Source organism: Patagioenas fasciata, chromosome 4, assembly GCF_037038585.1.
Source record: "Patagioenas fasciata isolate bPatFas1 chromosome 4, bPatFas1.hap1, whole genome shotgun sequence".
Taxonomy (NCBI): Eukaryota; Metazoa; Chordata; class Aves; order Columbiformes; family Columbidae; genus Patagioenas; species Patagioenas fasciata.
The window spans coordinates 38,302,384-38,327,206 of record NC_092523.1 but is presented as its reverse complement, the minus strand read 5'-3'; the positions used below and the strand labels follow the sequence as shown (position 1 = coordinate 38,327,206).

The 24,823-nt window shown below is 34.4% G+C and overlaps 1 protein-coding gene across 4 annotated transcripts in view; it reads left to right on the top strand.

Moving 5' to 3' along the window:
- WDR17 (WD repeat domain 17) overlaps positions 1–24,823 on the top strand; it is a 55,565-nt gene that overhangs the window by 22,539 nt on the left and 8,203 nt on the right. For 3 of the 4 annotated variants that reach the window (XM_071807690.1, XM_065837719.2, XM_071807688.1), the window contains exons 5-24: positions 3,312–3,563; positions 4,080–4,202; positions 4,546–4,733; positions 5,980–6,148; positions 8,145–8,236; positions 9,369–9,451; positions 10,367–10,453; positions 11,196–11,360; positions 11,912–12,114; positions 12,254–12,403; positions 12,507–12,637; positions 14,402–14,527; positions 16,801–16,956; positions 17,228–17,292; positions 17,691–17,823; positions 18,802–18,893; positions 19,771–19,870; positions 21,043–21,182; positions 23,499–23,519; positions 24,436–24,547. In XM_071807690.1, coding sequence (XP_071663791.1) covers positions 3,312–3,563; positions 4,080–4,202; positions 4,546–4,733; positions 5,980–6,148; positions 8,145–8,236; positions 9,369–9,451; positions 10,367–10,453; positions 11,196–11,360; positions 11,912–12,114; positions 12,254–12,403; positions 12,507–12,637; positions 14,402–14,527; positions 16,801–16,956; positions 17,228–17,292; positions 17,691–17,823; positions 18,802–18,893; positions 19,771–19,870; positions 21,043–21,182; positions 23,499–23,519; positions 24,436–24,547 — 2,588 coding nt within the window. The remainder of the gene's footprint in view (positions 1–3,311; positions 3,564–4,079; positions 4,203–4,545; positions 4,734–5,979; positions 6,149–8,144; positions 8,237–9,368; positions 9,452–10,366; positions 10,454–11,195; positions 11,361–11,911; positions 12,115–12,253; positions 12,404–12,506; positions 12,638–14,401; positions 14,528–16,800; positions 16,957–17,227; positions 17,293–17,690; positions 17,824–18,801; positions 18,894–19,770; positions 19,871–21,042; positions 21,183–23,498; positions 23,520–24,435; positions 24,548–24,823) is intronic. The other variant, XM_071807689.1, reaches the window with a different exon arrangement.

Here is a 24,823-nt window from a genome sequence, read left to right as displayed (position 1 = left end):
ACTCGCAACATTAACAAGGCATTTGGCCCAGGAGCTGCTAACAAATGTACAGTGCAGTGGTGGCTGAAGAAGTTTCACAAAGGAGATCAGAGCCTTGAAGATGAGGAGCGTAGTGGCCAGCCACTGGAAGTTGATAACAACTAATTGGAGCAGTCATCGAAACTGATTCTCTTCCAACTACAAGAAGTTGCCGAAAAACTCAACCTCAACCATTCTATGGTCGTTCACCATTTAAATCAAATTGGAAAGGTGGAAAAGCTCAATACTTGGGAGCCTCATGAGCTGACCGAAAATCAAAAACAGCATCGTTTTGAAGTGTTGTCTTCTCTTATTCTACGCAACAACAATGAACCATTTCTCAATCACATTGTGATGTGAGAAGAAAAAGTGGATTGTATATGACAATTAGCCATGACCAGCTCAGTGGTTAGAGCAAGAAGAACCTCCAAAGCAGTTCCCAAAGCCAAAACTGCACCAAAAAAAATCAGTCACTGTTTGGTGGTCTGCTGCCAGTCTGGTCCACTGCAGCATTCGGAATCCCAGCAAAACCATTCCATCTGAGGATGCTGCTCAGCGAATTGATGAGATGCACTGAAAACTGCAATGCCTGCAGCTGGCATCAATCAACAGAAAGGGCTCAATTCTTCTCCAGAACAAAGCCAAACCACATGTTGCACAACCAATGCTTCAAAAGTTGAAGAAAATTGTGCTAGGAAGTTGTGCCTCATCTACCATATTCACCTGATCTCTTGCCAACGGACTAGCACTTCTTCAAACATCTTGATAACTTTTTGCAGGGAAAACACTTCCACAATGACCAGGATGCAGAAAATGCTTTCCAAGAGTTTATCGGATGGTTCTTATTTTGATTAATAAAAATGTGTTTGAGCCTAGTTAATAATGATTTAAAAATCATGATCTGAAACTGCAATTACTTTTCCACCCACTTAATATAGTTATCTATTTTTAAAACTGCACATTTCTAGTTTGCAATTTGTAGTCAAAATCAATCTCAATTTTGTAACTGATAGCTTTTAAAAAATAAGAATATGTAGACGGTGGTGTCAATAGGATGAATGTAGGCTGTCTTTAAAAAAAAAAAAAAATAGACATGTACACACACACAGAAAATTGGTACTTTTCAATAAGGAATAGAAAGCTAATTTTTTGCCTTGAGATCAAAGTTCAGCCTTCATCTCCCTCATGTCAGAATGTGTGAAATGACTTGTTGTCCGGAACTTAGTTTGTCATCAAGTAAGATCAATTAAAAACAAAAATCCTGTTCTTTACCTGTAAAGGTTTCGGACCTTTTGTGGGATATCCTACAAAACACTATCTTAAGAGAACCTGAAAGTTACAAGTTCCTGTTAATTGCTTGGAATTTCAATGTGATTGGCTCATTGAAGGCTTTAGTCTTTCTACTTAAGTGTGAGTCACTGCCCCATAATTAGCAGACTGTGCAACTTTGGTTTTTTTCATTACTGTTATCTTCTTAGGTTTTTCTCTCCTGCCTGTACTTAACTTTTATTTTTTTAATTAACTCCAGAACATCCATTAATATAGAAGTACAATCAGTGTGAAGAGAAAATATGCAAGGTTTAAGATTAGTACCCTCTTTTTTAAAAAAAAATACAGTGCAGTCACAGAAAGCCAAATGTTCTGTACTAGTTTACCTTTCATTTGTTCTCAAAATAAGCACAGCTTCCTTAAATGACTTGTGACTCAGTTGCATGATTCACAGTGCTGATGTCTTCTTTTAATGGAAAATAAAATTTAACAGGGTTTCCATGAGCTTTGCTTCTGGACTCTTTTGTGAAGCACAGGTAAAACTGAATAGCTTCTGGATAGCCATACTCCCCCACTGGTTAATTGTGCTTTCTTGGGACTGAAGTGTTTGAACATCACTGCCTTTGATCGCTTGAGGGCTTTTTACCTTCAGTTCTTGAAAAGCTATCTGAAAAATTACAATTCTGTTTTGTTATCAGTTCTTGTGTTTCATTTGAATGTTGATTTTTGCTCAACAAAAACTCTGAACTAAAATGTAGGTAGGAGACATTATTAAAGAAGGTAAGAATCCCAAAGATTTTGGCAAATTTAGAGAAGTTACCTGATGACAGTTCTGATGTCATTCCTGATTCTTCAAAAGAGACAAGTGCGCCTTTGCACATAAATAGAAGGGAGGTGTTGTACTTGCACCACACATAAATAGAATGGAGAAATCAGTTTATGTAATTAATTGTTGTGCAGTCTTAAATTATTTCCTCCATTTCTGGTAACTGATCTATAAAGTTACCCTAGATACAATGTGCACTAGTAGCATTTCTCCAGAAAATCATAATGAGGGTTATTTTAGTACTCAGGATGTTCCTCGGTGAACAAAAGCTTTTCAGTTTCTTTTTATTTTAGTGTGTATTGGAATAGGCTTTGTTCTATATAAGTTGTTCATGAGTGTAGGTATCTCTTGACATTTTCTATAATATGACAAATTATTTGGATTCTTCAGCATCAAAATTGAAAATTAGATTAAAAACTGAATAATGGAAGATGTCAATTTATTATTTCTAGAAAAGGGGTCTAAAATTGGTTCTTTATTTAATACAAGATCACAACTTCAAAAATACAGATCTGTGTTGTTAATTATTTGTTTGAACCGTACGCTGTCTTATAAAACCAAGAGACTGGAGGGGGGAAAAAAAAGTGGGAAATAAACATGATGTTAAAAATCGTGGTTTTCTACAGTATGGATCATCAAGTGAAATATGTCTTTTGTTATGCAGGAGTCAAATTGGATATTTAATGGCCTCTTTTGGCTTCTGAATCTATGAACACTTTATATTTGCACACAGTTTTGAAGAAGAAAAAATCTAAAGGCAATTGTTCATAAATAGTTTTTTTGACTGCTGCATTTCTAGTTCATACTGCTTTTATTTTGCCTGTATTTGCTGTGGAATGCAGATTTACTTATACTCAAATACCTTGTATTTTAGATTGTACTGCAGGCCTTTACTCATGGAAATTGTTAGGACAATGTATATGATTTATCATACTTTTCTTTATTCTAAAATTATGTTAATAAACCTTACAGCTGATTCAATTTTCCACTGTGTTAAAAAGAAAGTCAGATCTGGTAGAGTCAGAAGTACTTTAAATCAAATATTGCAAAGCCACCTTCACTGATTTCACTGGTGCAGGCAGATCAGGCTACTACACATATCAGGGAGAGCCAACAATGATGTTTGCAAACCTTGTAACTATTGGAAGGTTATACATTGTTTCATTTTGAAACAATCTGTTTTCTTGTGCTCCTCAAGGTTCTAGAAATCAGAAACATGTTCTAAGACCAGAGTCTCTTGAAGGAACAGATGAAGAGGATCCAGTTACAGCGCTGGAGTGGGACCCTTTGTCAACAGACTACCTTCTTGTCGCTAATTTACATAATGGTATTCGACTAGTTGATTCTGAATCTCTGTCCTGCATCACAACTTTTAATTTTCCCAGTGCAGCAGCATCTGTTCAATGTTTAGCCTGGGTTTCTAGTGCGCCTGGAATGTTTGTAACTGGAGGTAAGCCTTTTTACTTCCTGATTTTTACAAAGGTAATAAATAAAGGAATGAGTGTTCAAAATTGATACTTTAACGTTTCTGTTTCTTAGCATTTGTACAAATAAAACCATACCTGCATTGTACAAGAAAGATACATAGAACTGTAGGGAAAAAAAAAAAAAAAAGAAAAAGAAAACTACACAGAAGCAGTTCTTATTTGGTTTTGTTGGGTACATAAACAAGTGACTTCAAGCTATTTTTTATAAGGGAAGTGAGACTGTGAGAATATTTTATAATGAAAGAGGTTCAATTGAGTTTATCTACTGAAGTTTAAAAAACTAATGCTAATGATTATCATTCTTAATAGTGATATAACAATGGAGATGGCGGCACCTGCTTATGAAATTCTTTTTAGGATTCTAAGTTTAATTCATTGTTATATTTTGATAAACTGCATATCTCTGTGTACAGTAAAAAAAAAATATATATATATATGTATTTTTTAAATGGATTTGTATGGGTTTTTTTAAACCTCAGATTCTCAGGTTGGTGTGCTACGTATTTGGAATGTTTCACGTACAACACCTATAGATAATTTTAAATTGAAGAAAACTGGTTTTCATGGTTTGCATGTGCTAAGTTCTCCTCCAAAGAAAAAGTGTAAGTATAATTTGATTGTTTTTCATTGCAGTGGCTGCAAGTTAAGAAAATCTTGTTTGTAAATTTTGTTATATCTGAGCTGATCTCTTTAAGTTTGTGTTGGTTCTGTGATTCTTAATTAAACAAAGTAGCCTCTGGTGCCAGTGGACTAGACAAAACTGAGTCCTTCTTTAGTGGGCCTGGATTCATACAGGATTTCTCCACTTTTGTTTTTAATGTCATTGGAATACAAGCATTTTACTCTATAATTGTTACTTAATATGAAATTTTAAAAAATATTATCAGTTTTTATATTTTGTTTTTTTAATATCTTTTGCTTTTTTTTGTTGTTGTTGTTCTTAAGCACATTCATCACAGTATCCTACTAAAAGTCGCCACACATCCTCAACAAGTGAGGCTGTTCCTCCTCCAACTTTAACTCAAAACCAAGCATTTTCTCTTCCTCCTGGTCATGCTGTCTGTTGCTTCATGGATGGTGGAGTGGGGCTTTATGACATGGGAGCCAAAAAATGGGATTTCCTTAGAGATGTGGTACGTTTCATCTCTGTCTTTGGAATGAGAGTTTATTTGGCTTGTATACTTTCTTCTAAAAGCAAAAACATGGAGAATGAAGTCTTCACAGCACTGTGAACCAGTTTCTGTCATTCAAGAGACTAGATTTCTAGGAAGCAAAATGACCGTTCTGAAGTTGAAAGTAATTCTTTATTGAAAAAGACTGAATCCTGTTGGAAGTATTCTGGCAGTTTTTATCCAGAAATGAAGATTTAAGGGCTTGATGGTTTGTTGTTTTTTTTTTTTTTTAGTTGAAATTTTAATTTGATGACCTCGCAGGTTTTCTATAATCCAGATAAAGGTTCTAGTCATATCAGAGAGAAAAATTTATGCTACACAGATGGTGAGATCACGCAGTTTAAAATGACAAAAAACAAATTACTAAATCTTCTTTGAAGCAGAAATTCAAAACTGGGTTTATCGCGTATTAAGTGAACCTCTTCACTGGGCTTTTGGTTATTCTTGGGGATTCTTCTGTTTTCCTCTTTCCCTCATCCCTTTTCATTGGAAAAACTGGAATAATTTTCAGCTGTACTCCCACAGGTGTTTGGGTAGAGACTTCTGGTTGGTGTTCTTTTTAAATTTTTAATGGTTTTGGTCCCATAAAGCAACTGAGGCTTAAAAAGTTTCCTACATATGATCTGTTTCTCATGTATATATCAAGTTAAATTCTAAAAATGCATGCCTTGGAAAACAAGCAATTGACATGTGGAATTTCTAATGGATTGAAGTTTAAACTGCAATAGAGTATAGATTGTATTTCGAGCATAGAGAACTGAATGGAATGCTAGAAATCTTGTAAAACATCATCAGCATACAAAGTTTTTTTTTTCAGTTGGATGCTTTCTACCTAAAAGGGCAAAATTATTCCTGTTTTTAAAAAAAAAAAAAAATTCTCAGTTGTTTTAGCTTATTTTTTTTAATTCTATTTGTTAGCAACTAGGTTTCAATGGAAAATGCTAAAATGTCTGTAGTATTGCATCATCCTGTTGTTTCAAGGTAGAAATTTCCTGTCTTTAATAAACATCTTTGAAAAGGAGTGTTATAGTCCAAGCTATTTTATGCCTTTTGATTTTAACTGATGAGCCATAACCTACAGGTTATTTTGAACTCATAATTTATCTGACAGGTTAGAATACAATGTATTTCAGAGTTTGATCTACAGTTGGACTTCTGAAAAAGACCAAATGTAATAAAAATGGATTAAATATTTGTTTCATTTAAGGGACATGTTGAGACCATCTTTGATTGCAAATTCAAACCTGATAACCCTGATCTTCTTGCTACAGCTTCATTTGATGGCACAATAAAAGTTTGGGACGTAAATACTTTAACAGCAGTTTACACATCTCCTGGTAATGAGGGGGTTATTTATTCCCTTTCTTGGGCTCCAGGTAAGAATATTTTGCTTTAGGTCTAAATGTTCTTTGAATTAGCACTGACTAGCAGCAATTTGTGTTATAAAAGTATTAGTTTGATAGAAGTGTATCCTATAAACTTTAAACACAATGAAATTATTATCTGTGAAACTTGTAGAATTCAATGCTTCAGACCTTGTTGAGGCTCACCTTTATGAGGAATTATCTCAGCATTTCATAATGGCTCAGATTGGAAGGCACAAAATCTGTAGAGCCTTTCTTGCGTTACATGAAGCAGACGATCAAAAGACTTTCTTTGCCTGGGGAGCAGCTTATTAAAGGAATTGAGATTCTATTTTTTGCTGAAAAAGTGAAACATATGTGGTTAGTTCTTACTCTTCTTTCTTTGTGTAGAATTCCAATCACTGAAGAGCTCTACTTTTAGTTTATTAGAATAGGGAACACCTTTTCTGCAAAACATGTATTTTTTTCTTAGAGAACTCACTGAAGTCAGTGGGAAATTTTCTCCTTAAAACTGTTCTGCAACATACTTAGGTGAACCTGGGAGTACGTTTCTGATAGTTACTGATGTCAATAGTTGATGATAGGTAGGCTTTCTTGTGCGTGTTAGTCCTTCTAGAGTAGGTGCATTTTTCAAAAGGTCTAACTAATTCCACTCATTGCTCTTCCTGTGCTTTTAAACTCTGAGAAATAACAGCAGACATGAAAAAAATATTGTGGTGGGAAGCTTAATGTAGTTTACTTATGTGAAATGAATTTGCACTTTTTTTCATTTCAAAGAGTCTCTTCCACTTTGTTTCTTTTCACAGGTAATTTGTCTTGCTATATGGAAATTATGGCAATATGAAATACAGTGGGGTTTTTGTGTTATTCTGTTTTGAAATTTAAATTCAGTTTGTAGTAGTATCTCACATGGAGAAAACAGTTTTTTTCAATGTGGGGGTGCTTTTCAAGTTTTATACTGTAAGGTTTTGAGGTTTTTTAGGAAGTTAATTTAAGATAATTGGAAGCATATGCTTTAATTTCAGTTCTTCACCATCCTGTCCAAAATTGATGTCCATACCAGACAGAACTTTTCCTGCTTCTTTCACATTGCTTACTCCTAGAGAGTTCCTCTCTACCTAGTACTGTCATTGGTCTTCATTCTTAACATATAATCCAATTCATGCCACCATTTGATTTTGGTCTCAAAAGACCTTTGAACATAGTGATTACTCTTTTTTTTTTTTTAATTTCCCTGTCGTCCTGCCTGAATTTCTTTCCATCTTAGATATGTACCTTTCTAGCATCGTCCTGCATAGAGTACGTTTTCTGCCTCTGAACTATGGTATAAAGTAGCAGTCAAATCTTATGTATGAAAGTGCCATATAGCTATTTAGAAAAAGTACAGCTGTATTGTGACAGAGGGTGACTTTGAGGAGAATTTGATGGCTTTTGGATCAGGCCTGTATTCAGTTTCAGGTTTTCAGTCTGGAGTCATATGTCCATAATTTCCACTCTGTAGAGTGTGATTAAAAATTCAGCTACATTCTGGATGGGCTTAGATGCCGCAGTGGTACAAGATTAAGAAAACAAAGTACTGCTGTGTGTTCTGTTGCATTCTTCCTGACTTGTTTTAGTACATAGTGAACTTTAAAAGAAAATTTTCTAGTGGCTACAAATTTAAGCTTAGAACAATGAGATTGTATCTCTTTTTCAGTTTGAGTCGTATGCATCATGGATATTATTTTCTTTTTACCTTAACTGCAAGACTTTCAGTGGGCATTGAGAATACTTTTTGTAACAATACAACTTTCATTTTACACTTTCCTCAAAACAGGAATGTAGAAAAGCAGGTTGGGCTTTTGTTGAAATTGATGCTTGTGACTTCATATCAAATGCTGGCCTTAAACTATGAAAAACTCTTGTTTATGTGACATTGATGTCTTCTGTTTAAATTACATTTCTTGAATTTAAGTAGAAACATATTCGTCAAAAAATACTGTGATCTTACAAATATCTTTCTCTAAAGGAGACCTGAACTGCATAGCAGGTGCAACATCCAGAAATGGTGGCTTTATCTGGGATGTCCTAAAAGGCAAAATGATAACCAGATTCAGTGAGGTAAGATGAGATTACTTCTCTTTATTGTCTATATGAAATGCAAGTTAGTTGTTCCTTCTAATGTCAACAAATAAAGATGGGTCAAAGTTCATGTTTTTTAAAAGGTGCTATAAAATGAAAACCTATAGAAAGAATTCTGTGGTTGCCAATCTGTCTCTGAAGCAGAAGTATTTTTACTTCTTCAGACTGGGTTTATGGCATGAGAATGATGAAGCACCAGATAGTCTTTGTTATCTTAAAATTGGTCCTTTAGTGGCAAACAGCAAAAGCATAGCTTCTTCTTTCTTAAATGTGTATAAGTGTATGGATATATAGACTTAAACTGGGTATCAAAATGTAAAATGATGTTATGTATTTTCAAACATAAGGCCCAGAAAAAAGTTTCAGTCCCTGAAGTCTGGACCAATAAAGCTCAATTTTGCAGCACACTAAACAGTTTGCCTTATTTAGCATCATGCCTTGTATTACCTGATATCTGTGCAGGCACTCCCAAGTCTTTAAACAGTAACATATTGGAGCTGTTTTCTGTATTCTTAGTATATAGCTGTAATCTTCAGATTCTACAGACATAATTGTGACAGCTGTATCAGAGGACAAAGTATGCTCTTTAAGAAGATAGGGACTGGGTGGTGGAAGAGGGAGGGGCAGAAAATGGATTTTCATATATATTCGGGAGTTCCTGAGTTCTAACACTCAGAAGATTTGCACTTGTGCTACTAAACGTATTTTCTCAAACACTTATCCTGGTATACATTCCACCTAAGTTTTCACATACCACAATTACTCATGCCCACTAACTTCATTATTCCAACAAGTAGCTAAGCTTTATTAAAGCTTCAGGTTCATATACTTATGGGTTGCTGATTCTTCAACTTAAACCAGTTTTGTCTCTTGGATCCCGGACACTATGGAAGTTTTACTGTATCTGTCCCCAGTCCAGTTTTTTTGGACATGGATTCTCAAATATCCCAGCTATGTTGGGGACTCATTAGAATGTGTTTTTTTACAGTGTACTTTCCTGGGAGAAAAGGGCTGAAGCCCATAGGAGAATAAAATCAAAAAGATGAGTCAATAGATGAGAGAAAAAGGGGTGAATTATTTCTTATTGATAGGTATTTTGCATTTTTTGAAGCATGGAAAGAATGGAATCTTCTGCATTGCCTGGAGTCATAAAGATTCCAAAAGAATAGCAACCTGCAGCAGTGATGGATTTTGGTGAGTGTTATTGGAAGAAAAACAAAATGCTAAATGCCCTTTTCAAGTCAGTAAACTTTGACAGTACTATCAGTGAATAATATTAGCACTCTTCCTACTGGCCAAAACTGGGTTTGTATTAATCTTCTGTATTTTTTAGAATATGTTTTTCATGATTTTAAGAAAAAAAAAAAGGACATTTTTGCAAAAGGAATAACATCTAAGATACTCTGACAGTAAAACTGAATATTGATTTTTATTTAGCCAATAATATTTTTCTAGGGTTTTTTTTTTCTGTAGATATGGAGGACACAAAAGCTATCCCACTTTACTTGCCTTAATTTTTAAAATTTTTGAAGTTTGTTATTTCAAGGACTAGGAATCACTATTTTAGAAAAAAAAAAAAAGTAATTGCAATTCTACTATTACAGGAGCATAGAAGTAAAAATATATAAATCGTAAAAACTTGCAAATGCCGATTGAGACTGATTTTGCATTTGTCTTTCAGTATATTTTTAAATCATTCTTTTCATTTGCTACCCATGCTACTTCAGCTCAAACATAACAAGAGCATGAATTTTAGAAAACAATCGATCAACTTTTTTTTCTTTAACCCTAAAGATCAGTTTGTACTGTAAGGCCATAGCTACAACTTAGATTTTTGGGCTGTGAGGGATCCTTTCAAGGAGGGAGATACCAGAGTGGACATTTTACAGCTCCTCTGAAGGAACAAGGAAACATGATCCAATTACATGTTTTCTTGGGAAATATATAGTTAGCTTTGTAGTTGAGGGGTTGTAGGAGTAAAGATATCTCATATTCTTTCTGTATGCTTTTTTGCTATCTGACTTATTTGCACAGAATCAAACTTGACTTTTGGATAGCCTACTCAGAATGCTTTTTTTCCTCATAGTATTATGTTGTAATTGGTTTCAGTATTATTCGAACTATCGATGGCAAGGTTCTTCACAAGTACAAGCATCCAGCTGCAGTGTTTGGCTGTGACTGGAGCCAAAACAACAAGTAAGTAAAAATCAACACAAATAATTGATAATAGTTACTATTTAAATTGTTTACCAATAAAATAACAGTGTTATTTAGAATGTGATATTTACTGTAATGTTAGAGCACTGATATTGTTTCTTTTCCACAGTAGGATATGTCTGTAGCAGCTCTGTATTCCTAGTACTGTATTTCATTGGCCATCATGTTAATGTGTGGAGTAGGAAGTAGAACAAGGGCTACTTAACTTTCAAAAGAGAATATTTTCATATTGATGGGAGAAAAAATAATTATCTCTCTGGATATTAATAGGGGGAAAAAAGCAGACATTCGGTACCAGGAAAGGAAGTTTTAGATTGGCTTTCTGTTAATGTCTGCTAAGCTGAAGATATAGCAAGCAACTATTATAAATACACCATGATATGTGTTAACTTTGCAGATAATTCCTAATAACAGGACGAGAGCTTTTAGTCAAAAAACAGTTATACAATAATTTAATCTCTTAATAGTCGTGTGTTGGGTGCTTGGGCAAACTAGTGCAAATACTATTCCCTGTTGCAACTAATGGATCTTTATCAGGTTTTCTTCTGATTTAGCACATTTAGTTAGTTTATCAATAATTACCTCAAAAAAAAAAAAAACAAAGGAGGAGCAAAACTAAGCTGTTTTTTAAAGTAAATTGCAAAATCAGCGTAATATTTATTGTTAAACATAGGTACTTGTGATCTCAGAGACTGAGGATTTTACTATTTTTGTTTTGCAGAGATATGATAGCTACTGGTTGTGAGGATAAAAATGTTCGTGTTTACTACTTGGCAACCAACTCTGATCAGCCACTGAAAGTTTTTACAGGGCATACTGCCAAGGTGTTTCATGTACGGTGGTCTCCTCTGAGAGAAGGAATCCTCTGCAGTGGCTCTGATGATGGGTGTGTATTTCTGAACTTTTAGAAGACTTAAAACCTCAAGTGAGATTATTAGAGGAACTTATGATCTTTAGTGCTGACACCTTCAAAAACTCTGTGAATAATATAATAATCTAAATCTATGCCTTGTTCAAATTGAGGCTGTAGCTTTACTGTTAGCTTAATATAGCTGGGCAGCAGGATAATTACCTAAAATTGTCATAACTGCTGTAGCAATGCAACTTTCCAAATGCTTTCCCAAGAACAGAGTCAGTGACTGATACATGTTACTCCTAGGAATGCTACAAGGAGGATACCACATGCTTACCTTATGTCTAAAAATATGGGTGCAAGGCCTGCTCTTATTTGATGTCTTTCAAAAGAATAAGTATAATCTGTGGAGATTTTTAAAGGGTGTTAGGTATTTCAGTTTTGTTGGTTTTGACAACATATTGCAAATAAATATTCTGATAAATTAAGTTCAGAATATCGCTTAATATTAATATTAAGAAGTGAGATAAATCATATTTCAGTGGGTGATTTGATGGACATAGGTCTCATTTATCCTGTTTCAGTACTGTTCGAATATGGGATTACACACAGGATACGTGTATAAATGTTCTTAGTGGACATACAGCTCCAGTACGGGGACTGCTGTGGAATCCTGAAATCCCTTACCTTCTAATATCTGGCAGTTGGGACTATACAATTCGAGTCTGGGACACAAGAGATGGAACATGTTTGGACACAGTTTATGATCATGGTGCAGATGTATATGGTAATATTTTAAAATTTCGTTTACTTCTGTATTGAAATCCATTTTAAAATATTTTTTAAAATATAAGATAATTTAATCAAACTGGTTATTAGATAAACCTAATTATTTGACTACGTTTTTTAAATGCCCTCTCTGCTAGGATTAACCTGTCATCCCAGTCGTCCATTTACTATGGCATCTTGCTCTCGTGACTCCACTGTGAGGCTCTGGTCATTGACACCTCTTATAAACCCGGTACAAATAAATATCTTAGCAGATAGATGTTGGGATGAGATTATCGGTAATACAGGTAAGTAAATTGTATATACAGTTGTTTTAATTTTCTGTATTTTATTATGCTACCTTTTTTTGTTGTTTTTTAATTTTCATGTATAAACCTCTGTGTGTTTTAGATCGTGCTGTAGAATCTGGTGTTCCTCCTTTGCTGTGTGGTAAAGTTTCCAGGGATATTAAACAAGAACTGGAAAAATTGTCAGGAAATCCTCGAGAAAAAAAACTAAGGTGGTTTTCAGAATGTTTTTCAGTAAGTATTCTGCAAATGTAAGGATGTTGTCAGTGTGCATGACTTTATCTTCTGAAGACAGTCTCCAAAACTGAAATTTCTTTTCTACCATTTTTTTCTCTTAAAGGGAGCTCAAAAATATGAAAAAATCAATTCTGCCTCTTTAACAGTTACACATGTAGAAGTGTCCATGACTGAATTGTTCGTCAGTTGTGAACACAAATTTTTCCCAAAGTGCAATAGGTGGAATAATTTAATTTTCCATAGTGCAAGTTTGATTTGACAAGAATTTTCTATTGAATAAAATTAAAATATGTATTTTATCAATCTACATTGGAGTTTTAAATTTTAATCCATCGAAGAGATGGATGTTCGAACTGCCCAAATGCATGTGCTAAAACTGCTGTATTACCTTCTAGGAGCTGTAGATCTGGATGAATCATGCTCCAGTATCCACCCAATGGAGCCTTTGCTCCATTGCACAGTAATATTTCCTTAAATCACTGCAGCATCTCTGTGCAGTTGAGTTAAAAAGATAAACTAGTGGGTCCCTGTGAGTGCTTACCTGCATAGGAGCTGAACTTGAGGTAGAATAAGGACAAAAATGACCAAGAACCACAGCTGTCTCAAGCACTGTTGTAATTCAAGTCACTACACTGATCTACAAAGTCCTAGTTCATCTGAAATATTAGTTTTGATTTCTAGCTAAATTGAAGTCTATGATTTAGAAATGCTGAAACAATATTCCTCAATTACAAATCTTGAAATTTCCTGGTTTATTAAAGGATATTTTTATGAGATTCCTTGTTTCACAGAAGTTATACGTTTTGATGTCCCATGTCAATTCAATGATAGAACCATTATAAGAATATTAAAATTTTCAAAGGACAAAAATTTCTTGTGATCAACTGTGGTCAGTATTTTTTGAGTCCAGAAAATCAAGTGTTGTGATTAAACTATGGAGAGTCAAGTATAAGAGCTTTAACAGACTGTGAAAGAGGGAATGGTCTCTTTTTTTTTTTTTTTTTTTCCTAGTAGGATCTTCTGCTTTTTACCAGCTCAGAAATAATTAGACTTCTAAATTTGTGATCCTGTTATTCTTAGAAAAGCTCCTTCAGGTCAAAGATCTAATGATTATTTTTAAGCTTTTAATTAGTCTCTTCTAGACCTCACTGAATGTTAAACCACTGTCCTAGTTCTACAGGATTGATTCAAATGTAAAACCAATAAAAATGCTTAAAATTATTTAAAACAAAGCAAAACAAAACAAAACCTTGACAGCCTGCAAGATTTTGTGCATATACAGATATACCATTTGTGGGTATTTTAAGATTTAATATTAAAATAGTAAAACAGGTTGTGACATTCGAGTCTTGAAGTTGTTTTTTACCTGGCCCACACCTTTGCTTTACACAAAATGCTAAACAATTACTGGGGCAGCTCCTACATCCCAGCAGCTGGATGTTGTTTTATGCCAGCAGTAGCCACCAGATCACTTGTATTCCTTTAGGAGCAAAATGGAAAACATGAACCTTCCTCTGTGTCCACACATATCAAATACTAATGTTCATGGATCTTGCTGTGTCTTCACAGCCTTCAAGAAGACTGAAGGTGTTGTAATGTCTTAAACTAATTCATTTCTTCATAGTAAAGCTTCTAATATTGAAATGGTCTGAAATTGTATTTCTTGGAATTGACTGACATGTTTTCCAGTGTCTTTATGAATTCAAGTTTCTCTGTTGAACATAACTATAATACAACTCTTTTCTTCCCTAACAATTTTAGCCTCCAGGAGGCAGCAAAAATTTGTGGGATTTAGTTGCTGTAATAAAAGGACAGGATGACACTTTGCTTCCACAAAACTACTGCAAAGGTATTATGCACATGAAACATCTCACTAGATTTAGAATGGTAAGTGAGGCATAAATAGTATGTGAAATAGTTGTTAACCCACGTAGTCTTTCACTCTTTAAAAATAACATTTAACGTGTTACAAAAATTGCAGTCTATTTTATGTCTAAAGATATTTGTGCAATATCAGTTAACTGTGCAATGCTAGTCTGTTAGAACAACAGCATCTATAGGGAAGTCTGTGTGAATTGATGCACACTCACTGGTGCTAGGTTACATTTATTAACTAGAAAAGCAGTTTTCAAAATAATGAAAAAAAAATTACAAAGCAAGCATCACTACAGCTTGAGCTACAAAGGAAGTTTGTCTTCCCTATTACGTACGCTGTGCTTTTATATTCAGTGAAGTAAAATTATTTGGGTATGTAAACAGGAAGTTTTAGTTATGTTCAGATGCAGAGACAGAGGAATTCATGTCTGAAAATGGAGGAGAGTCAGAAAAATATGCCATGTAGCTGTGTGGAAGAAGGAGTGCAATAACAAGAACCTGTCATTAGCACAGATATGCAACTGAAGAGTGACTCAGATGTGAACATGAAATTCAAGTACTAGGCCATGAATTTATGAGTAGCTGCGTATATGAATATACAACCAGTCATACAATTTGCACAGACTATGGGAATGCATGGTTTTAGCAGGGATTTCTTAGGGATACTGAAAAATCCCATACTCTAATGACTGGGTTGGAAGTAGAGGAGACATATCTATTGCATGGATCAGGAAATGCATAACTCCCTACTTTCCACCCCCAGGGCTGAATACCTGCCAGATATCACCTGGTGTTTGCTGTTGCAGGCTGTCTCTTTTGCAAAATCACAGACTGTTAAAAAGTGTCCTTCATACCTTATGAATCTTAAGTAAAAGAAGTTTTTATTGGTGACATTAACTGTAATAATAGCAACTGCTCTGTTAATACTGTGAAAGGGCCAGGGGGAGGGGGAACATGTCTATGTGTCCAAAAAGCAGCTTTCTCAGCCAGTTAGCATGAGAAGAAATTCATTCTCGACTCATACAGTGCAACCAGTCCGTTTATCCCTGCAACATGATTTCATGCATTTATAACTTGGATTACATAGATTAACTACAGTAATTGCTGATCATTCTGTGGATCTGGATTAAGTGTTCACATTAACTGAAAGCATTTTGTCCCCTTTTTGCTGACTCAGAAACTTGCTTGAGAGCTTTAAGAGAAAACAGGGGTTAGGGTGATGCCAGCTGCTTGTATGTGGCTGCTGATACAATTTTTTCCTTAGGAAACTGGGTAATGGCATCACAGTACCTAGACATTTCAGAATGAAGTAGGGACCTAGGGCAAGTGTGTCTTTTCTGTTTCTAGTGAACAGAGAGGATATATTGGAGAATTCAGCATCAAAATTACAAAGATAGAAGTGCCAAGTAAAAGAGTAACACAGGTTTTTAAAAAAAACAAAACAAAACAAAACCAACCAACCAACCAAACAAGATCCTTTTCAAGATCCTTTTCCTGTATCAGCAACTGCCACTGGTCTTCTGCAGTTTACTTTGGTGAAGAATGTTCAAAGTTTGTTCTCCATTCTTCATATATAGAGCCATGAATAGCCAAACACTATCACATGTACGTTGAGGTTAGAATTAAAATGAGAATTCTGAAATGTGAAGCTTCTTTTGCTTTTTTTTTTTTAATGTTAAATGTGATCTTGTTGCAGCTTTTTTCTCAAACTCTGCCAGATGGAGAAATTTAGTCTTATCTCTTTAACTACTACAAAAATTGCAGTGGTTGGGAATATAAAATAAATTGGCCATAAGGTTAATGGGATATGACTGATCAGGACACACATTAAGCCTACTGTCTTTATTCTTTCTTTAAGTGGATATCATTATAATGGTAATAAGTATTAATATAATTTCCAGCTCTGTGTATTTTATGTTCACAAATATTTTTTTGAAATTTCACAAATATCAAGATGGGCATCTGGGTGAATTACTATTATATAAATGACTGAGAATTAAAAACTTACATAAAAGAGATTTAAAGAAGATAATTGAGGAAAAATGTGTGTGCAACAAAACATTAACACGGTTAATTTTAACAATATAAATAGCTCACTGTAATCTCATTGTAAGCTGCTCTAATGAGTTCACTGTAATCTCTTTCAATTAGCCTTTTCTCAAAAGGATTTTTGTCTGAAGTGATAGCTTTTATATGCCATTTTAATGTTTGACACTGGTTCATTCTTCAGAAAACTTGTTTTCATCATAGAAAACTATATTTTTTAACTTTTTTTTTTTCCTTAGTCCAAGGCACAAGAACTGACTACAGTAAAAATGTCCAAGTTCGGAGGTGGTATTGGTGCACCAAGCAAAGAGGAGAGGCTTAAAGAAGCTGCAGAAATACATTTAAGATTAGGACAAATTCAGCGATATTGTGAACTAATGGTAGAACTTGGAGAGGTAAAATATCAGAACATTGTTGAACAATAAAATATGAAAACCTGCTACCCTAGCAAAGACAGGGTAGCAACAAAATGGGTTTCAAGTCCAGAAAAGGGTAATATTGCTCCAATTATATTATTTTTAACATATGCAGTCTAATGCATAGCTTATTCCTTATTTAACCTCTTGACAAATTTGTTTTTAATAGAAGAAACATGAAACTCATCAAAAATACAGCTGTTCCTCAAAATAAAATGATTGGGTTAAGTGTATTGCTGCTTTCTTCTAGTGGGACAAAGCTCTCTCAGTTGCACCTGGCGTGTCGATGAATTACTGGAGGAAGCTAATGCAAAGGTAAGGTAATAAAAATGCGTTTAATTGTCACTTCTGTTCGTAAAAGGACACGGACAAATAGGAAGAATGGCAATTAATGTCAGTTGTACTTGGCTTTTTTTACAGTATTCTAGTTATGTTATTTTTTGTGGAGTAAGCTTTGGGATGGAACTGTGGAGGATTTCAACAATGACTTTATGTACAGGAATCAAGTTAAGGAGTTGAGCATAAATTGCTGCTTTAACTGGAAACTCTTTAGTACAATATCTGTGGTCTGTAAGTCTTCTGAAGTCTGGAAAGGTAAATGGGTTTCAGTGAACTTTCTATGGCTTCGTCTAACACCTACACCATAGAAAGAAGCTTAATGACCAGATATATGTGTAGATCTTTCTTGTTTATTTTTTCATTTATTTAATTAGGAGAACTGATCAGTTAATTCAGGAAGAAAATGATGATGTCATCCCATACTGTATAGCTATTGGAGATGTGAAGAAATTAGTTTCTTTCTTTACCTCAAGAGGCCAGCTTAAAGAGGCTCTGCTTGTTGCACAGGTATTACATATAACAGTGTGAGAGAAGTATTTAGCTATTTGTTTCTAACTCTAAAGATGACAAGCATATTGAAAAGGCTCACTCTGTTCACTTTTGCAAAATTTCTGAATGACACCCTACTCTTTACTTTCTTATTGTATTGACCAGTTTTTCTGCAGAAATCACCAAAAGGTATCTCATGCATGAATTTGTCCGTTAGAAATTGTCTATCTGTATATGTTGTTCTTCTAATAGTAGCTGAATAGTGCATAGAATGGAGCTTTGATGTAGGCATAATTTAAAAACTCAAAATATTTGAACCTTAAAGCACCTTAAAACTTTAAAAACATCTTACTTTTTCTTCAAGGAGAAACATTGCAGGGATTGCTTTTATTACAATTCAGAGAATAGTCTTTGTCTCAGAGGTTTAATCAGGCAATATAAAATACCAGGGCTTTTCCTTTTAGCTGAGCACTGAATTTTAATATTATTCCAGCTACATCTTAAAACACATGAAAGAAATTCCTTTTAACCCACCCTGATATCTTCTCACTTAATGTTAGGAATCATTTGTTGCCAGACATGAAAAAGGTTCAGCTTATGCTACTATATAAACCTTTCCAGATTTGCTGGTATACCTACTGAGAAGTATCTACAGAGTTTGTCCTTCACTCACAGACACTTGCTGCTTTGGATGTAAAAATTAAGGTCGTAGCCCCCACTGTCCATTTTAAGCATATTCGAATGCTCAGGAAATCCTGTACAACTTGCGTAGGAAGGAAGAGGTTTCTTGCTTCTGTAGAATTTCTTGTATGGCTGGATAAAGCTAGGCCAGGACTTAGCTATGAATAAGTTCGTTGGTTTAAACATTTCCTTTATTATAACTGGGCTTTAGATGGATTTTTATAGATATTAGATTGTTTTGTTGTTGTTGAAAAGTCACATTTCATATTTAGTTTGATTGGTACATTAATCCTTTTTTTTTTAATTCACTTCTAGGCAGCTTGTGAGGGAAATATACAGATGTCAACTCTCTCCACAACAAGTGGATCTTCAAATTCTGGTGGAAACAGTACAGATGATTATAACGAGTAAGTTGTTCTAGTTTATATGTAAAGCCTCATTTTAGTGTAGAATGTAAAGTCATCAAGGAAACAAACCTTAGAGGTTTCATTTGGTATCAGCAGTGTTAGAATTTGACAAAATATTATGTCTTCTGATACTTAATTGATGGAGTTGGCAACTAGCCAAATAGTTTCCCTGTTATGCCTCCTCCTGGATTTTTCATATGTATGTACTATAATTATAAATATTCTTTTCACTTGCTTGATATTTAAGGTGCATTCCTATGCACTTGAATATGTAGCTTATTAACTTAGAACTTTTGGCCAGTAGAGTAAGATTTAGCATTAACAAGTATCTGTGAGACCCTGTTTTATGCATCTTCTCCTCCTGAAGTGTTGCCGTTCAGCATCAGTGAAGTTTCTGACAATGTACACTAATGGCCATATTTTAGTTGTATGTGCCCATTGAAGAAACCGTACATGTCTCCTTGTTTAGAACAGTGCTCGAAAATCTAAATTACATTATCAAGTTATATGTGTGATAGCAAAAGAACCTTGGAGACTGTGTGGTTTACATATGCAGTTTTTGAGCAATTAGATATTTATGCAGTGTTCACAGATACAGAATGAATATCCAGATATTTGATATTTTCTTCTGCCAATCTGAAGAGACATTTCCATACTGATGTAGATTTTGGGAAACTGACCCACCTGAATATGCACCAGTTTAAGTGACAGATGAAGCTCAAACTGAATGCATTTTGAAAGTTTGTCGTATCATTACTTGTAAGTCAAATAGAAATTGTAGGGTACAGAAGCAAATGTGGTGACTTGTACATAAAATAAGAGCCAAAGAACTCCAGCCTTTAAGTGACTTTGCAGAATTCATGGTTTGTTCTTGCAGACTCCTGCACAATGTCAGTAGAGAACTGGCAGAATGGTATTTCCAGGATGGCCATGCAGTGCTTGCAGCATGTTGCCATCTGGCTGTTGAAAATATAGAGGTAACTTTTTTTTTCTCTTTAATTATGGAAAGACCAACATTAACTTCCTTTTTACATCTTCACATGTTAAGTGTTTTTTTAAAATGTATGTACCACATTCTAAAATGCATTATTTTTATTTGCTATTTGCTTTGTATATATTTATGTAGAGACTTTGACCCTTAAAATATTGAAGTTAATAGCAGAATTCCACTATTAAATTCCATTTCTCTCATGCACAGCAAGTAGTATGGTAATATTTAATTGTATTTTCATATATACAGTATTATGTTATATTAGAAAATGTAAGATACTTAGGTATCTTGTATATACTTACGTGTATATGTATATTACTGTTTACTGTTTATGGTGACTCAAAAGACCCACTCAGAACTGGAACTTCATTGTGCTACAAAAGATGCAATCTCTGCCTTGAAGAATTTTCAGTCTAACTGATGAAGTAAATAGGAAAAAAAAACACCACAACCCTACCCCTCAGTACAAAACCAGGGCTGACATGTAGGAAACGTGTTATTAGATTTTAATTTTGTTTGTAGTTTTAGAAATTGTTTCTTTTCCTCATTCTCTCTGGATTTTGTTGTTGCTGACTCAACATGTTCTTCCTCCTCTATGCCTTAAAATGAGTAAAGTTCCATCTTAATATGCTGTTCAGAGAGAAAGCAATAATCAGTTGATGGCCATATTTCAAAATAGACATATTTCAGGTTGTTGTGTAGTCTCTTACTGTTTAATATTCTGCTATGCCTATCAGCAACTCGAGTTGCTCAGACAGGGTAAGGACAGGAGAGTCCCTCCTGGTTGAGTGTGGGGTTTTTTGAGTCTCCTTTCATCAAAAGAGAGGGGAAATGTGTAGTCTGAAAGCTAGTGTCCTTACTTAAGACTAGAAGTAATTGCTATTGTGCTTTTTAGGTAAGATATTTATGTAATCTCTTTAGTTGAATAAAGGAAGATTCTGCCAAAGGAAATCTATTTGGTTATTTTAAAAATTAACATGTGTTACATTATTATTTACTTATTTAAGAGATCCATATTATATATAATGTTGCTTTAATCAATGCATATTTTGTCCTTCTATAAAAAGCAATCTCATGAATGAATGTCATATGCTCAACATGGTGAATCCCCCAAAATGTTTGTGTCCCTTAATGATATAATTTTTTTCATTGAGCAAGCTTGCGATGGCAAACCTGATTCGTGGAAATGAACTGGAGTTGGCAATCAGTGTGGGTACTGTCTTAGGAGAAAGTGCAGCACAAGCAACACATTATGCCCTAGAATTACTAGCAAGAAAATGTATGACAGTAACAACATGGTAAGATTTCTTAATGCAAAGAAGATTTTTTCTTTTTTTTTTTTTTTTCCCCTGACAAAACGATAAAGGTGTTTCATTCTGAAACTTCCATAGACACCGAACCACCATGGGTAGATAGAATAGGAATTGCTGCTTGAATAAGAATTGCTATATTAGACCTTTGAAGCACAGGGCATGCAAATGTTCTTTAATCTCAAAATACATTATATATGCATTGTAAATGAGAGAAGAGCCATTGTCAAACAGTGTATGAAACCCGCTGAAAGAAACCTAGATACTTGGGCAATAGGTAGCATAGTAAGTCCTAGTCTGTACTGAGTAAAAATCACTGCTTCAGACAAAGTAAAACTACAATTGAATTGTAAAGTCAAAAGGAACAGAAGCTTAAGTAGGATCTGTAAAGTGATTTTTAAGTACTTGATTGAAAAATATAAAAACCTAAGGGGCTGAGGAATTATTTTATATTGGTGTTGGGAATACCAGACAGCTGGCAAGATGTAAGGATGAAACAGGAGTACTGTTTAATTACATATGAGTAGATCATTTCTGTGTTGCATATAGGGGAAACTTTGCTAAATTTTCTTCTTCTTCTCACAGTGGTTTTACTTTGAAGGATACAGTTTTAGTCTTTTATTTGTCTACCAATAGAAAGCAGAAAATCTTCCTAAAGTGTATTTGGCAGCTCTACAGATGTTTTGGCATTAACATTTCATAGGAAACATGCTTAAACAGATATTGCAATTAACCATCAACTTTTCTGCTACAGTTGGTATTTGCTTAAGCATCCAGAGGTAGCATGAGAAAAATGTAGTGGGACTCCTCACTACAGAGCATGTAGCCTGCCTTAGACAATGAAGCATTGTAGAAAAAAAATAAAGAAATGGATGACTTACTTCTCTGGTTCTGTGATGATTTAGCATGTCTGCATTGCACCAGTTCTAACAGGGGTGTTTTTACAACTCCATCTGCAGCTTTTAAAGTCTCTGAAGCTGTTTCTCTGATCTCTCTGCCTTCACTGTGTAGAGTGATTTTTGTGTAACCTCTGATAGGAAGCACTGAATGAACAGTTAAGAAGAAAATTGCATATTTTTTCCAGTTCTGTAACAAAAGTTTTTTCTGATCTCGGTGCTGTAGCAAAAACTTACAATAGCATGGCATTTATGTGTATGTGCATAAAACTTCTGCAAATTTATGACGTGTGTAGACTGAAGTCTACATGGGTATACATGATAAAAATTTAAATTGGTGTACTGCATGTTGCCCAAGTATATATCTGGATTTGTCAGTGGGTTTCATATGCTGTACTGAACACCTCCTACAGCTACACCCTGCAATCCTGGATTCAGATTTGCTGCCATTACAGCTTATTTTTATATTCTGTAGAAAAAGATCAGGGATTCCTGAATCTCTTCATATTTTGTATTATAGAGATACTGGCACAGCACAGTACCCCATGGTCCACTGAATATATAAGATCAAATATGGGGAAGCTGGAGTTCAGGGGCCTCTGATATTCAAAGGGCTCCCTTTTTTGTTTTTACTGGTTGTTATACTTCGGAAACCCATCAATTGAAAATGTTTCACTCCTCAAGGAATAAGGAAGGACCTTGATGGGTCAGTAATGACATCAGTTATTGGTGAAATGTCTTTTGAGTTTTGATTGGTTTGATTGGTTTTTGTTGGCTTTGTTTTGTTTGCTTTAGAAGTGTGCTAAAATACATAATCAAACCAAAAAAAAGTCAAAACTAAACCTTCTGCTATTCAGAAGGCTAGTGGTATTTTACTTGAAATACTGAATTCTGTGTATTCAGACTCAGCCACCAGAAATTCTTCGTTATACTGACAGTGGCTTTAGATTGATTCTTGAAAAAAATCCAAGGTAAGACAATTTGGAGGTCATTTTATGAGGGCTTCTTTAGATTTTCTTTTAATAAAAAATTTATTTCAGTTGTTGGGCTGACTCTTAAAAATGTTTAAGTTGCCTATGAAGATGAGAACCTGTGAGTAACTTGCCTTGAAAATAGTTCAAGAACTTATAAAATATGCTATATTCTGAAAGAGCCTTTCTGTATCTTGAAAAAATGGCTACTGCATGGTAATAGTATAATAGGTTTTTCCAATGGCCTTTTGGCATTAGTTTCTTTATGCTGTCTAAAGGCACTGGAAAGCTTTTTTTTTGTTTATTTTTAAAGTTGGTTAATCTGACCCTTATATTTGCTGTTGTATTTTAATTATTTTCTGTTAGATTTTTCCTCTGTAAAGTAAGAATACAAAATAAGGTTTTTATTCATTATTGTTTCAATGTCTTCCTTTTAGCTTTCCATCACTTGGATACAGGTATTTTACTAGTTTGTAGAAAGAGATATGAAAAGCATGTGACATTGCTAATGGTAAAAACAAGCTTAAACTAAATGTTATAATTTTTTAGTTGTGATCAATACTTGAAAGTGGGATAGAAAGCAGTTGCAAATATTGTACAGTAGCTAACTTGAACATTGTTAAGCCAAGTACTACATTCTGAAAATCCAGGGCAACTTGGCAGGAGTTTTTACCTTGCACAAGTCACTCCTGTGAGTCACAGGAGAAATTGTCTGAAAGAATAAAAGAGTCACAGAACAACCAGAATAATAATTTATTAAAAACTCAATATAGTAACTGTTTCAAAATAATTTCTTAGTATTTACATGTGTTCCCTCAAACTGCTTGTTGTGTTAGGGGAGGGGTAACAAATGCTAAAAAATTAGCAATATTTCAGAATGTAAGTTTGCTAAAACATAATTTTCAGAAGGATGAAAATAGGTATTATATTCTTTCCCTGTATGATCTCTCTTTTGTAATGTCACAGAAGCACTAGCTATTCTAGATGACTAAGAGATGCTTTATGCTGATGTCATGGAGCTCTAAAAGCCTGGAAGTTTGAGGATGACATCTTCTTTCAGATTGGTTCGGTCCTACTCTCACTTCTCCTCCCTACTCACATATCCATCTATCTCACTTTGAGGTGGTTCTGATGCTTTAGGATCACACAGCTGTTTAATTCAACCAACTAAAGCAAGCAAAAACTAGCACATGACTTTCCAGAAAAGATTAATAGATTAAGCCTCATTTGTTGCACCAAAATAATCTTAGACACTGAGGTTGTTTCTGCTCTTCTCTGGAAATAGTTTTTTTTTTCAGTAAACTTCTTTAGAAAACAGTTTCCTCCTATTACAAACCATCAAGAGTAACTACATGTCATCTTTTGTTTGTGCAGGGATTTAGCAGCTGATCTTCTTATGATGATTCCTGATAACAAGCTGCAGTTAGTGAAACTGTGTGCTTTTTATCCTGGATGTATAGCAGAAATAAATGACCTTCATGAAAAGGTACAATGAAAAATAATTTACCTGAATACTAGCAAGAGATTATGTATTGATTTGTTTACTAATTTCAGTAAACCTAAGGTCCAATAAATCTGTAGGATTGATTTGTCACTAACAGTTTTAAATGTTATATATCCCTTTTACCTCTTTTAGGCCTCATTGAGTTTTTTTCAGTATTGCACAAGAAAAACTTTAGTTCTTTAATTCTACGCTGTGTGTAGTCTTTCCATGACATCGGTTGCTTCCTGAAATAGCTTATCATCTTGAGAATTACCTGTC